At 39.4% G+C, this 15296-nt stretch overlaps 1 protein-coding gene across 5 annotated transcripts in view; it reads left to right on the forward strand.

Moving 5' to 3' along the window:
• triob (trio Rho guanine nucleotide exchange factor b) overlaps positions 1-15296 on the forward strand; it is a 140058-nt gene that overhangs the window by 93588 nt on the left and 31174 nt on the right. For all 5 annotated transcript variants that reach the window (XM_047360312.1, XM_047360313.1, XM_047360309.1 and 2 more), the window contains 18 exons: positions 1029-1127; positions 1240-1332; positions 1616-1765; positions 1873-1987; positions 2155-2270; positions 3236-3358; positions 3687-3881; positions 4279-4394; positions 5185-5251; positions 5406-5515; positions 5647-5716; positions 6029-6118; positions 6244-6336; positions 6465-6576; positions 7313-7503; positions 7620-7721; positions 9505-9644; positions 9941-10040. In XM_047360312.1, coding sequence (XP_047216268.1) covers positions 1029-1127; positions 1240-1332; positions 1616-1765; positions 1873-1987; positions 2155-2270; positions 3236-3358; positions 3687-3881; positions 4279-4394; positions 5185-5251; positions 5406-5515; positions 5647-5716; positions 6029-6118; positions 6244-6336; positions 6465-6576; positions 7313-7503; positions 7620-7721; positions 9505-9644; positions 9941-10040 — 2082 coding nt within the window. The remainder of the gene's footprint in view (positions 1-1028; positions 1128-1239; positions 1333-1615; positions 1766-1872; positions 1988-2154; positions 2271-3235; positions 3359-3686; positions 3882-4278; positions 4395-5184; positions 5252-5405; positions 5516-5646; positions 5717-6028; positions 6119-6243; positions 6337-6464; positions 6577-7312; positions 7504-7619; positions 7722-9504; positions 9645-9940; positions 10041-15296) is intronic.

The following is a 15296-nucleotide window of genomic DNA, read 5'->3' on the forward strand; positions in this document are numbered from 1 at the left end:
TAACTGTTGCTTGTTCAGATGCACCTATCAGCTTTGAGGATGATCTTTGTTCTCTGGTTTTGTAAAGCTTGGACCTGCTAATATCGATTTTGTCTGATATCAGTTCCACATGAAGAACGAGAAATAGTGTCCTAGATGCTTAGGTAGAAGGCAACTGAGCTTTACTCAAGTTTTTTTCAAGACATTTCTCCTCATTCAAAAGGCTTCTTCAGTTCTGAACATGGTTGGAAGTAACAGGATTATAAATTGAAATCAGAACAAACACAGGGCCATTGAAGTCACTAATGGGACAAATAGGACACTTGATTCACTAGCCCTACCCTATCTAATCTGAGGCCAGGATTTCATCTTCCTAACACCTACTCTGCAGCCCTGGTACACCAAACAGTGTATTTACTGATTCGAAAAAGATTTGATTTTCAAGTTTCTATATTGATGAAAATCGGCTTTTTCCATTTTTCCGATTTCACAGTTGGTCTTTACTTGCTACCATGAGAACAGCATAACACTATGATGAATTTCTAAAACAATCACTGTGACGGATCTGTTTTTTATATGCCATTAACTAGGCCTGAAACAGTTAATCGTATTAATCGTGATTTATCAATTATTTAAATAATTCTGTAAAAATCTCCTATTAGGTATCTTTTGCTATCCGATTAATAAATCACTAAAACCAGCCGCCACAGAGACAGTTTCTTCCCCCAGGCTGTTTCTCTGTTGAACATTCAATAGAGTACAAAACAACAGCATACAGATGTTGCAAATGCACCTTTTTATTATATATGTGTATATTGTACATTGTAAATATGTATATTCTGTAATACAAAAACAAAACCAAAGAGCAAAGTGTACCAGAGTCAAATTCCTTGTTTGTATGTACGAACTTGGCAATAAAGCTGATTCTGATTCTGATTCTGATAATCAATTAATCAAAAAAATAATCAACAGATTAATTGATTGGCACAATAATTGTTAGTTGCGATATACAATTAATATTTCTTATATTTATCTTTTTGTTCATGCAGAAAACCCATCAGAGTGCGCTGCAGGTGCAGCAGAAGGCCGAGGCACTTCTTCAGGCAAACCACTATGACATGGATATGATCAGAGACTGTGCAGAAAAGGTGCGGCTTGTTTTTATGCATTTCTATGGAAAAAAAAATGAAATTAGTGTAGGCGGTACATTGTGGGTTTTAACATTTCTTTGGAAATCTGATGAGTTGTGTTGACTTAAAGGTGGCGGACCACTGGCAGCAGCTGATGCTGAAGATGGAGGACAGACTGAAACTGGTTAATGCATCTGTGGCCTTCTACAAAACGTCTGAACAGGTATTTTGTCTGAGAAGACAGGAAAGTGCATCTTATATGATGCTACTTGGATAACATTAGTCCAATGCTAATTATCATCTATAGTAGAGGGATTGTGCACAAGGTAAACCTGATTTTGTACAATGATGAAAAAATGACACGTTTGTTATTTTATTCAAAGATTTGTGAACACATGACAAAACAACAGTGGTCAGTTCAGGATTTTGCAAGCAAGTCATTATGAACTCATAGGGAAAAGGCAGAATATTATTTGTACAAGCTACATCATGTTTGTGTGCATCAGGTGTGCAGCGTTTTGGAAAGCCTTGAGCAGGAGTACAAGCGTGAAGAGGACTGGTGTGGTGGTGCTGATAAACTGGGGCCAAACAGTGAGACTGATCACGTCACACCTATGATCAGCAAACATCTGGAGCAGAAAGAGGCATTTCTCAAAGTGAGAACAAAAATTGAATGCCTAATAAATGAATTTGTGTCATTTCTGAGCTGGTTTTCAAAGATGAGCTGATGAGTGATGACTTCCTCCTCTCTGCTTGTTTACAGGCCTGTACGTTGGCCAGACGTAATGCTGATGTGTTCTTGAAGTATCTGCACAGAAACAGTGTCAACATGCCCGGCATGTTGTCCCATGTCAAGGCTCCAGAGACTCAGGTCAAAAGTATGTAAACAACACTTAGTGTCATCATTTCTGTTTCTTGTGATTTAAATACGTTTCAGATATTTCTCTAACAGTTTTCTTTTCTGTAAAACCCGAACTAAAACCTTTAGTTTGCAAGCTTACTGTAATTCTGTAGAATTAACCAAAATGTTTTGTTGTTTCATCAGATATCCTGAATGAGTTGCTGCAGAGAGAGAACAGAGTTCTCCACTTCTGGACCATGAGGAAGAGGAGGCTGGACCAGTGTCAACAATACGTAGTGTTTGAAAGAAGTGCCAAACAGGTGTGTGCTTGTGGATGCGTGTCTGTAAGTTGTGGTTTAAAGCTGGAATTAATTCAATATGACCACAACACTTGTAAAATGAAAAAAATCACTCAGTCCAGTTTTTATCACAGATATGCACTACTTTCTGTTGGTCTGTTGCATACAATCACCACATGATGCATTGAGGTTTTAGGTTGAAACATGAAAATAATGAGTTGAAAAAGTTCAAGAGATAGGAATAGTTTTGCAAGGCATTGTAGCTCCTGCAGTGTGCACCACATTGTCCTGTAGCTCTGTAATACTATACACCTGGCTCCCTCTTGTGGTGTTTAGACAACACATTCTTGAGCTTAATTTCTTGGCCTGTAAGAATGAAATGACATCACACTTGTTTTCTGGAACATGGCTATTCTAAGACTTTCCAGGTTTTATCCCCAGGGTCTGAATGCTTTTTGGTCTCACAGTTTAAATGGACTAGTTCTGCCATTGCAGGCCAGGGCGGTATCACCTCCAGGGCCTGGTATTAAAGTACACAGGCAGTGAAAGAAGACTCTAAGTAGGGCATTCTAAAAGAAAAAAAAAAATGAAAAATGTAAACGAGCATAAAAAAATTCAAATAATTAGTATCATCCTATGGAACACCTGCATATTTAAAAATATAGCCGAAAGTATTGTTACCATGTGGATTAACAGTGTTCATAATCTTAACATTTTATCCAAAATGTCCATGAATGTAATTGTAAATTCTTAAAAATGATAGTAACTCTATTAAATAAAGTTTAATAGACTTAAGAGTGGCAAATATAGTAACCTTTTTAGTTTCAATACATTTTACAGTTTATTTTTAATATATTTCTAAAAGTTTCAAGTTTGTTAGATTGCATGGTGTCTTTGGATTTGAATGCTTATTAATAACGGACATGTAGACTATCTGAAATCACTGTATTGTCTCCGCCCTCACTCATGATTGGTCGTTTCGCCAGGCCCTGGAGTGGATCCATGACACCGGGGAGTTCTACCTGTCCACACACACGTCTACTGGATCGAGCATTCACCACACACAGGAGCTGCTGAAGGAGCACGAAGACTTCCAGATCACAGCAAAGGTATGTGCACATCTATGTGTACTGGTTGTCGGTAAAGGAAGGCAAAGGTTGTGGGAACATGTTTTTGTTTGTGTGATTCTCCCTGTTTTTACCTGATTAATGTGTTGTGTTCACTCAGTCCTGAGCTCTGCTGTGAGGCCCATTTCCAGGGCACTTTATTGTCCCCTTTGCTGGATCATTGTTATTGTGTTTCAGAGAACAAGCTATTGTGTCCACCAAGCAACACATGGTTCCAAACTCTTACTTCCACTCATCTACCTTTTCTCTGTGGGCATTACCTCTCTCTCCTCCCTCTCTGCCGCCTCCCTGAATGTCCCTCTATTGACAGCAAACCAAAGAGCGGGTGAAACTGTTGATCCAGCTGGCAGATGGGTTTTGTGACAAGGGCCACGCCCATGCCCTGGAAATAAAGAAATGGGTGTCCTCCGTGGACAAGCGCTACAGGGACTTCTCTCTCCGCATGGACAAATATCGAACCAGCCTGGAAACGGCGCTTGGCATCTCCTCCGATTCAAACAAGGCTGTAAGTGATTTTTTGAGTACTTGTCCCTTTTATGTTAGATGCATATATTAATGCTATGTACTCACAACATAGAGAAACTGGCAAAGAGATCATTTTTAAACCCGCAGCATTTAAAAAAAAAAAAAGAAGATCAAGACTGCTTTATAGAATCTAACTTAAAAAAAAAAAAATCAGGATTTAAGCTTTAAAGATTTTTTTACCATCTAGCCCCTCTGCTGCATTTTATTTTATTGCTTGCAGAAACCACATGGTTCAATCTTATCGTCTGTTGCTGCATGTTCCTGTTCAAACTTTGTTTAATGAACATCTGCCAACAGAAGGCAAACACAACACAGTGCTGAACAACCCATCTAGCTGTTATGTGCCACATAATACCCACAATCTGCTGTGTGTTCAGAGCAAAGAGCTGCAACTAGACATCATCCCAGCCACTGCTCCGGGGTTAGAGGTCAAGTTGAGGGACGCTGCCCATGAACTCAATGAAGAAAAGAGGAAATCAGCACGAAGAAAAGAGTAAGGATTAAAAATCTGTTTTTGGTCACCTGGTTCTTAATGTTATAGTTTCCACAAAAAAAAATGAGCATTGAATTCCAACTTTTCTTTTTTAATTGGGATCATGCTTGTTGCACATGTTCGTGATATCCAGTTCCTTAAAACAAGTAATATTTTAAACAACCTCCAAGAAAAAAAGGCAAGCACAAAGCATCCAAGAGCGCTGCCTAAACTTGTTGAAAGATGATTATGTCACTTTTGGGAAACTGGCTTTTACATAATGCTTAACAAAATGGCCCCCCAAAAACATCATGACTGGAAAAAATCCTGAACAGAGCAATGCAGTGCAGCAACATAAAATCAACCAATACTGCATTTGAAATTGTAAAACAAAACACTTGTAGACATGACGGAAAAGTATAGAGAAGAAATGATTGTGTTATATGTTTATATTGTCATCAACGTTCATTGATTCAACACAGAAGAATAACATACTTGTTTTGCAATTTAAAGCTGGTAATTGATCTCCAAAATATTAAAGCCAATAATCATAAAGTCACCATCAAATAGTGTTTGCTTGTTTTGCGAATATATGATACGCAAAACATGCTGCATTTATCTATATAAGAGATACTTGCAGTTGTACAGGCCAAATTCTTGGCAAACTAAAACTGACTTATATTGTTTTTGCTTTATTTCAATGAATATTTCCCTTCGTTTGTTTATTTTGTTTTACTTGCAGTCAGCTAGAAACAGGTTTTAATGTATATTCCAACTTTACTACCTTATTGTGTTCTTTTCTGTTCTCCAGATTTATTATGGCTGAGCTGATTCAAACAGAGAAAGCATACGTGAGAGACCTACGTGAATGTATGGATGTGAGTATTGCATTAGATGCTTATGTAGTATCTCTAACTTCTTAATGGTTGTAATTGTCTTAACTAGTCACGCTTAAATTTTATATGTGTTCATTGCTACAGCAAGATGCATCGTTATCTAATAGACAACTTTTAAATGTTTGTGTTTGTATAGACTTACCTGTGGGAAATGACCAGTGGTGTGGAGGAGATTCCTCCAGGTATTGTCAACAAGGAACACATCATCTTTGGGAACATGCAGGACCTCTACGAGTTTCATCACAAGTCAGTTGAGCAACAATGTGTGACAATGTGTCTAATATAGTCTCAGAAATATAATTTGTATTTTAGGTGGGCTGATATTTTGTATAGATTTATAATCTATACTATATATAAATCCGTTCCTCTCCAAACAGCATCTTCTTGAAGGAGCTGGAGAAGTATGAGCAGCTTCCAGAGGATGTTGGTCATTGTTTTGTGACCTGGGTAAGAGAAAACATGTTTGTTGTTTTTATTTCTATTAGTTGTGATTATACTTTTATACAGTTTCAACTCTGTCACAGTATTCTTCAGAATTGTCACTTTTTCTGTAAATTCACGGCCATATAAGCAAATATTTCTCAGGATTACGGCGTTGAAAAAATGCTGAGAATATCTTGATTGATTGATTCCTTTAATTGGGAAAAACTGAAAAGATGCTAAATTACAGAACATTTGAGGGATAAATTCCTGTTGCTGGTGTTTAACAATAAAATGTTGTCTTGTGTTTAACACATTAATGTAATCTCTTCGACTCAGGCTGATAAATTCCAGATGTATGTGAACTACTGTAAGAACAAACCCGACTCCACTCAGCTCATACTGGAACATGCTGGACCCTACTTTGATGTAAGGAAAGTTTTAAAATATCACAGAAATTCTGACTTCTGACACTTCCCTTTTTTTGCTTCATACCATTAAATAAATATATTAATTAGCTCAAGACATGTTACTCTCCCTATTGTGATTCACAGGAAATTCAACAAAGACATCGTCTTGCCAACTCCATTTCTTCTTACCTCATCAAGCCTGTCCAGCGAATCACAAAATACCAGTTACTTCTAAAGGTAGAGCAGGCTTCAAAGACATTATCATTCATGTGCAAGTTTTTATTTTTGGTAATTGAAAAGATAGACCTGGCATAAAGCAGAGAAAACATTCACTATTAATGTTTATATGCATGTGCTTCCTGAAGGAGTTGCTGACATGCTGTGAGGAGGGGAAAGGTGAGATAAAGGACGGTCTTGAAGTGATGCTCAGTGTTCCAAAGAAAGCCAATGATGCCATGCACCTCTCCATGCTGGAAGGTGTGTAAAATCAGACATCAGACATGCAATACATTGATGTTTTTTCATTTAAAAAAAACAAATTTCCATTCTGGTATGTTGTAATCGGTGATTAAACTGCCTGGAATCAGTTTTTTTAACCTGTTATCTATGTCACCTACTTTTAGCTGTTAGTACCTCTTAACCTCTGTCCCATTTTTTCATGTTATATCCTCTGTGTTTGCTGTGTCCCCTACATGGTTTATGGCTATCTTTCGAGTGCATTTATATTAGTTGTCCAGTGAACAGATTGTCCCACCCGAGATGTGGATCTCTGGAGCTCCTCAGGAATTACCATCAGTCTTTGGCTTCTTTTCTGATTGGCTATATCTTTTCCAGTTTGCAGTCAATTGAACTTTATATAACGATTTTCAAGCTCATGGCAACCCAAAGTTCAATACAGAGACATACAGAGAAAGCACATAGAAGTTAAAAACTAACACAGAAGAATTTCAGTAGCCCAAAATTAAAAGCTTTAAAAATGTCAATAAATGCATTTTTAAAATTAAGTGAATTATAGGCTAGATTAAAAAAAGGGAGTTTTAAGATCAGTCTTTATAACATTGCAGTGACAGATTCTTGCATCCAAATTAGGAGCCGGATCCATGTGGTCTATCACATAAAATCCCAATAAAAAACCACGAGGTTTGTGGATGTCATGTGACACATTGTGAAAAACGTATCATTTGCTTGATCAGTTCCTCTTGTGATTTCTCAGGGTTCGATGGGAACATCGACACCCAGGGTGAGCTGATACTCCAGGAGTCCTTCCAGGTGTGGGATCCCAAGACTCTCATCCGGAAAGGCCGTGACAGACATCTATTTCTCTTTGAGATGTCCCTGGTCTTCAGCAAGGAAGTTAAAGACTCAAACGGTCGCAGTAAATACCTCTACAAGAGCAAGCTTTTTGTAAGAAGATCCCTAAATTGCCAGAACAAATCTTTAGGACATGTGCTGGGTAGGTGCTTGCTGTAGTTCTCTTGTTGCAAATTGTATAATTGCTGTTGTGCTTTTTCTTTGTACAGACATCAGAGCTTGGAGTGACAGAACATGTGGAGGGGGATCCTTGTAAGTTCGCCTTGTGGCTGGGAAGGACACCGACCTCAGACAACAAGATTGTTCTCAAGGTATTAATGAGCAATGTTCTGTGAATTTCTTCTTAAAACACTCAAAGTAGGAAGTGGGGTCCAAAAACATTGTATTGAAAGTTAGACAACTGCAGCTTTATTCTTTACTGCATGACTGTAGTGTTCATTTAAGGAGGTAAGGCTAAATCCCATTTCACCCCATTTTTGTTAAAATTTTCACTATGTCCTGACAGTATAATATTAGACAGCCATAGTCAATGTAAAGCATATCGTTGATGTTTCGTCCCTACTGGTCAATGTGCCATAGCTGTTTATCTGCCCTACTTACTAGCCTGCTGCGGGTGAGGAGCTGTGGAGGTAGGGCTGCAATACAGCAGAGAGTAAGGGGGGGCTGTAAGGTTTGCTTATTCAAATTTTCAGGCTAAGTCCACTGGTACCTCAGAACTCCCTCCTGCAGCTTTAACGAGCATTAAAAGGATATAACGATCATAATTGTGAGGAAATGTCACTTAAAGATACCTATGCTTCCTCTCACTATACTATTTCAAATTGGAAACCTTTATCGTAGCTATGGCCTTCTGGCAAATAAAGCACATTGGTATTGTGTGGGTTGTGGGGAAAATGAATTTGAATTGTTCTGTCTATTTGATTGTGAATTGTCGATTTTTACAGTCCACTTTTTCCTTTAACAGTGAATTTGGAATGTGTTTTCTTCCTGTTGAGGTTTCTACGGCTTCTAAGTATTAATTTGCAAAACGCTTCGAAAGTGAAAACATGCCGCAGCAGTGATTACTGAGTGACACTGTGACAGGCTCAGCTTGTGGTTGGCATGGAGATGACTGTCCACGCTGTTCCTTTACATAGCTGACATTCCAGCATCTGGTGGTCTTCGTGTTGTTGTGGAAACACAGACCATGCAATACCATGCCGCCACAGAATGGAAACATACTGAGGCGGCATAAAAAAAAAAAAAAATCACCGCCGGCTGGATGCAGACCACCAGCCGCCTGTTGAGGGCCACTGTACTGTACCTTCAAAGTGCTTTTTGTCCACTTCATTCACTTAAGTTCGGGACTGGTTGTGGTGTGGGCTTCTACATCCTGCTATTTATTCACTTAAACAATTAATCACAGACATTTGCATAGAGGATTGTGTGTCATAATTCAAACTCATCAGCAGCTAATAGCTCTCATCCAGTGAGTCAGAAGCAATGTTTTCTGCAGATACATGAATGTTACTGAGAGTTTTCTAAACTTGATTGTGGCTAGTAGCATGTATATGTGAAACTCACATAAATTCTAGGGTGTATCATGCAAGAAAACAACCATAAAGGGCTAAAGCATTAAGAATCGTGTCTTAGGTGAGGACGACTGAACCAGCTTCACTGATTTAAACTGCATCTTATATATTGCAGCACTGCAGCAACCATGGTAGCTGGTTGCTACGGTGCAAATAGAAAAAGAGTCAAAGCTGTTGTGATTATAAAAATGTTAAATGTTCCTATTTTGTCAATGGTCCTTTTTTGAGAGTTTATTGATCATGGTATAGTGTCTCAAAAAAAGGTTACACAGATCAAACCTTTTTGTGGGATTAAACAGAGCCATAATTGTTGCAACTAACGTCATTCTGTGAACTCTACACACAATGCCAGGAGTCACCACGCCGTTCATTTACACTCCGTGAAAAAAATACCTGCTTTCCCTCCTCCTTTGAGGAAAAATCTGATGTTCTGAGTCTTTCTGTATTATAAAGGGAGCAGAAAAGACTGAAGCGCTCTCAAGAGTTTTTTATATGTCTGAACCACTCATGTGCTTTACCGCAGGCATCAAGTATAGAGAACAAGCAGGACTGGATCAAGCACATCAGGGAAGTCATCCAGGAGCGAACAGTCCTCCTGCGTGGAGCTCTGAAGGAGCCTATTCACATCCCTAAAGCCACTACTGCTAAGCATAAAGGCAGACGGTAAGCAAAGACGGTACTGACAGAGGCTTGAAAGAAATGCAATCACAGATACGTAGCAGTTAGTTATATAGTCATGACTACTAAACACAACAATTAATTGCACATACACAAAATATAAAACATAAGTAAAAGGTGCACTTCAAAAGTACTATTTTACACATTCGGTCAAGCCCCAGTCACATCTTCAGTTTGTAGGATGTTATGTGATAAACCAAAACAATTGTTTTCAAACTTTATTTTATTATTCTTTAGACACAAGGTGATAGAAAATATGTAATGTTTTTATCTTCCTAAAGGGATGGAGAGGATCTGGACAGCCAGGGAGATGCCAGCAGCCAACCGGATACCATCTCTATCGCCTCCCGGACATCCCAGAACACACTGGACAGTGACAAGGTTGGACCTCGCACACACACATTATTCTTCTGCTTAATATCTACTGGGCAGTACCTGAATTGGACATTATGCAGACCGTTATCTACCTATATCACAAAGCACACTGTTGTTTGTGTATGACAATAAGTAGCTGTTCTGTGATTGGTCAGGATCAATGCCGTCGCCCTTGTCTGCCAGAAACTAACTGCCTGGATGCAGACAACTGGCCTGAAATCACTTCCTGTGAAAGTGTTTGATTGTGTTGAGTGGAAGAAACAGTCCATCTGACGGAGCTCTAAAACTGTGTGTGTGTGTGTGTGTGTGTGTGTGTGTGTGTGTGTGTGTGTGTGTGTGTGTGTGTGTGTGATAGAGAGAGAAAATCCTAGCTTTGTGGGAACAGAAACGATCAGCTTTCGTTATATGTGGCAATCACACCACAGAAGGCGTATCCTCCTACGTTCAGTATGATCAGTTGTAAAGCTAACACCCAGCACCATCGGATAAAAAAAAATCTTCCACTGCCTTACTGTTATTTATTAATTATAAACCTGAGCAGTGGATCAGGTCATTATTTTCACACTTGACTTGGATTTAACCTAGATCAGCCCTCACCGGCTTGCCCTGCAATCAGGAAAATAAGAAAATTATAATGTTTAGTTTCACAGCTTAACTGTTAGAGTTGCGCTAATCTCAGCTCTGCAGCTGCTTTACGTAACATAGGACTGTTTTAGATGTGAGCCTTAGCGGGTCTGTTTCTGCTTGTGCATCTGGCTACTTGAGTCAAAACCATCAAAGAAGCCAATTAATTAAGACTTGTCCATTCAGTTTGACGCATGCTCACATGCATAAAGATCCAAAACACAGAGGAACACGTGCACATTTGAATGTGCATCTCATTCCCACTTTTTGAATGCATCTCTATGTCCCTCTCTTTCTGCGGGGACTCACATGAGACATTTCATTCAGGAGGCTGTGACAGTGGTGTGTTTGTGTAGCTTTGGGGGAGTGTGTGCGCTCCTGTTCCGGTGTGTTTCTGTTGAAGTGACTGACTTGTGTGTCAGCAGCTTCAGCCTCCTACTCTCTCTTCACAGAGGATGCTCGTCTTCTTGCCAGAGTGGAGAGCACAGCATTATCTTGTCACATTTATCGATCATTCGATTATTCGATCCAAAATTTGGGCTTTTTTTTTTTTATCCTCTACTTTTCTGGAGCCTGATTTTGTTTGGATGACATGGGGCCTTAGCCAGGTCAATTTTTGGAAGCAGTTAGAAGAAGGATGGATTAAATTATTCAGCTGCAGAGAGATCTACATGAGGAGATCATTTAAGCACCAGTTGTCTGAAAGTAAGGACCTCCATGGAGAGCTTGTGGACAATTTTTCAGTTTGATTTGCAAGAATGTAAAATAAATTTAACAAAGCTACTAAACCACAATTTTAGAAAATGATTTTAACTATACCCTGGAAAACAGCTCCATATCAATTGGTCATCCTCTAAGTTTGATTTAGGAACAGTTTAGGGATATCCGCTGAAAACCAGACTGCTCTCCAGACGTTTGTTTTTGCTATTCTGACCGTCTTTCGCGATGAGGGAGTGGAAGACAATTGACAAACTTGAAGAGAAGATCTCAAATCCTGTTTCTCAGCTCCTCAGTTCTCTGGCTCTGCCACACTATCAAAGGGTACGTTGCAAATACTGACCTTTTCCCTGATGGATGTAATAGTTTATGTTTTACAGTGATGTAACAATGGAGCTCTTGACCAACTATAGTGTGTGTGTGTATATATATATATATATATATATAGAGATTCCCGACCTGGGGTCTTTCTGCATGGAGTTTGCATGTTCTCCCCGTGCATGCGTGGGTTCTCACCGGGTACTCCGGCTTCCTCCCACAGTGCAAAGACATGCCTGTTAGGTTAATTGGTAACTCTAAATTGCCCTTAGGTGTATGAATGAGTGTGTGCATGGTTGTTTGTGTGTTGCCCTGCGATGGACTGGCGATCTGTCCAGGGTGTACCCTGCCTCTTACCCATAGACTGCTGTAGATAGGCACCAGCTTCCCCGTGACCCACTATGGAATAAGTAGAAAATGACTGACTGACTATATATATATATATATATATATATATATGCACTTGTTTTTAGCTTATGAGGTGTATGGTTATACTTATTTTCCTAACATCATTAGCTAAAATACCATTAACATGTAATAATGCATTAAATATGTTCACCATACATATTCACAATTTTTTTGTTAGCTCTGGAAAACTGTAAAGAATATATGAACTGACTGATTTGAATAAAATCATAACCTTCAAATTTGATAACCTGCAGCAACTATCACACCATTATTGCTACAATTGTTATTATAGATTTATGTTTGAACAACAGCTAAATTTCCATTGCCTGTCCTGTCATGTTCAAAACATAAAAAAGCAGCAAACAGCCTAATTGTTAGTCAGATCTTATGATAGCATTTTCTTTTTTTTTTAAAGTTTATTTATATAGCGCTTTTCAGCAACGAGACACTCAAAGCGCTGTACATACAATTACAATACAATCACAAAGCAAATAAACACAGATACAGACACAGAAAAGCAAATCAAATGATAAAATCAAACAACAGAGATAATTACAAAAAGTAAAATAAAACAAAGAGAATAGAATAATGGATAAGAAAATGAAAGGAAAATTGGACTGAAAACGCAACTAATCATGCCTAAATGGCACAGTCAAAGGCCACTCTAAACAAATAAGTATTTAATCTTGATTTAAAGCAACTTAGGGTTTCGGCGCTTTTACAGTTTTCTAGGAGTTTATTCCAAATTAGTGGAGCATAAGAACTAAAAGCTGCTTGTCCATGTTTGGTTCTGGTTTTGGGTACGCAGAGTAGATTTGAGCCAGAAGACCTGAGAGGTCTGGGTGGTTGATACACTGACAACAAGTCTGTAATGTATTTCGGTGCTAAGCCATTCAATGATTTATAGACTAACAGAAGTATTTTAAAGTCTATTCTCTGAGCTACAGGGAGCCAGTGTAGGGACTTTAGAACCGGGGTGATGTGCTCCACTTTCTTAGTTCTAGTGAGGACGTGGGCAGCAGCGTTCTGGATCAACTGCAGCTGTCTGATTGACTTTTTAGGCAGACCTGTGAAGACACCGTTGCAATAATCAATTCTACTAAAGATGAATGCATGAATTAGTTTTTCAAGGTCCTGCTGAGACATTAGTCCTTTAATCCTGGAGATGTTCTTTAGGTGATAGAAGGCCGACCTTGTTACTACCTTTATGTGCCTCTGAAGGTTCAGGTCTGAGTCCATCACTACACCCAGGTTTCAAGCCTGACTGGTGGTTTCTAGCTGTTTTAACTGAAGCTGTGTGCTAACTTTTAAACGCTCTTCCTTTGGTCCAAAAATTATTACTTCAGTTTTGTTTTAATTCAGCTGAAGAAAATTTTGGCCCATCCATGCATTGATTTCTTCTATGCATTTACCCAGCGCTTGAATGAGTTCATAGTCACCTGGTGACATCGTAACGTATAGCTGTGTGTCGACTGCATAGTTATGATAACTTACATTGTTGTTTATTAAAATCTGAGTTAGGGGGAGCATGTAGATACTGAATAGGAGGGGCCCTAAGATGGACCCTTGTGGAACGCCATATGTGATTTTTGTGGTCTCTGATGTAAAGTTACCTACTGACACAAAAAAGTCCCTGGCCTTCAAGTAGGATTTAAACCAATTGAGTGCTGTACCAGAAAGTCCGACCCAGTTTTCCAGGGGCTCTAATAAAATGGAGTGATCAACAGTGTCGAATGCTGCACTAAGGTCCAATAATACCAGTACTGTGGTTCTTCCAGTCTGCATTTATATGGATGTCATTGAACACCTTGACAAGAGCAGTCTCTGTACTGTGGTGAGCACGGAATCATGACTGGAAGACATCAAAGTGGTTGGCCGTTAGGAAGTTGTTTACCTGCTGAAACACAGCTTTTTCAATTATCTTACTGATGAAGGGGAGGTTTGATATAGGCCTGTAGTTCTGTAGTAGCAGCTTGTTCAAGTTGCTCTTTTTCAATAGAGGTTTGATAATTGCTGTTTTCAGGGCCTGGGGGAAAACACCTGACAAAAGGGACGTGTTTATTATTTGAGTTAAATCAGATGTTATTACGGGCAAAGCTTTCTTAAGGAAAGCTGTGGGTAAAACATCAAGACAGCAGGAAGAAGAGCTTAGTTGCTGTACGATTTCTTCTAAGTTTTTGTAGTTTATTTGGTGAAATTGGGAAATTTTGTCAAAATCAGTTCTAGTTGGAGACAACTTTGGTACTGGAGTTGATGTGGATGTGCTGACTGACTGTTGCTCTTTCTGTCACTTATAAGCACAGAGATTTTACAACTATCTCCAATTAGGGGCCCAAGTTTTTCCTGGACATGCTCATTTCTGATAGAGTTACCACTGGGGCCCAAACTGTATCACAGAGAAGTGATTTGAAAGTCCTGATTAGGAGAAGATAGATTAGGAGGTGGTGGGGCTCTGTGGCATTTGGAAGATGTTGGTTTAGTATCAGGGCCTCGGCCACAGGGGGTGTTGAATGGAGAAGATGTCAGAGCCATTTGGGTCCCGATCTTAAGAGCTCCTTTCATGTTATCAGAATCCAGTAAAGCAAAAAGCGGGCTCAGTGGGGAGATGGGAGAGTTCTGTGCGGTCTGGGTCGGGGTCTGGGGTGAGGGGGGTTTTCCGGGGGTGTCGGTCTGGGTCTGGGTTTGGGGGGATGGGGGTATAATGGGGGGTCCACTTCTCCTGTGGATTTCGACGGGGAGACCTTTTGTGATGACCTCTCTTTCTCAGCCAGCTGGCTGATTGTTTCTGCTGGAGCTGTTGGAGGCAGCATTATCATTGTTGTTGATACTCCATGTTCTCTGTTGAAGGTCGAAGCTGCTGGCGGATTATTTACTGAATAGAAGAGATTAGATGTGAGACGTCTGGCTCCTGACTTGTTCAAGCAGAAACCATCTTGCTTGAAGAGTTGTCTTTTTTCCCAAAAAATATTAAAGTTGTCGATGAAGTTCACAGGTGTAGCAGCACATGTTTTTTTCAACCACTTATTAATCATCAGAAGTCTGGAAAAAATCTCATCTTCACAGAAAATTGGTGCAAAGGGTCTGCTGAGAAACACCTTGATATTGAGAAACTCCAACAATATTCAGAAGACGAGTGAAATCCTCCTTCAAACCTTCTGATTTTTTCTTAGCCATTTCATCCATGGCTCCACAGTG

This window comes from Girardinichthys multiradiatus, chromosome 3 (assembly GCF_021462225.1).
Source record: "Girardinichthys multiradiatus isolate DD_20200921_A chromosome 3, DD_fGirMul_XY1, whole genome shotgun sequence".
NCBI lineage: Eukaryota > Metazoa > Chordata > Actinopteri > Cyprinodontiformes > Goodeidae > Girardinichthys > Girardinichthys multiradiatus.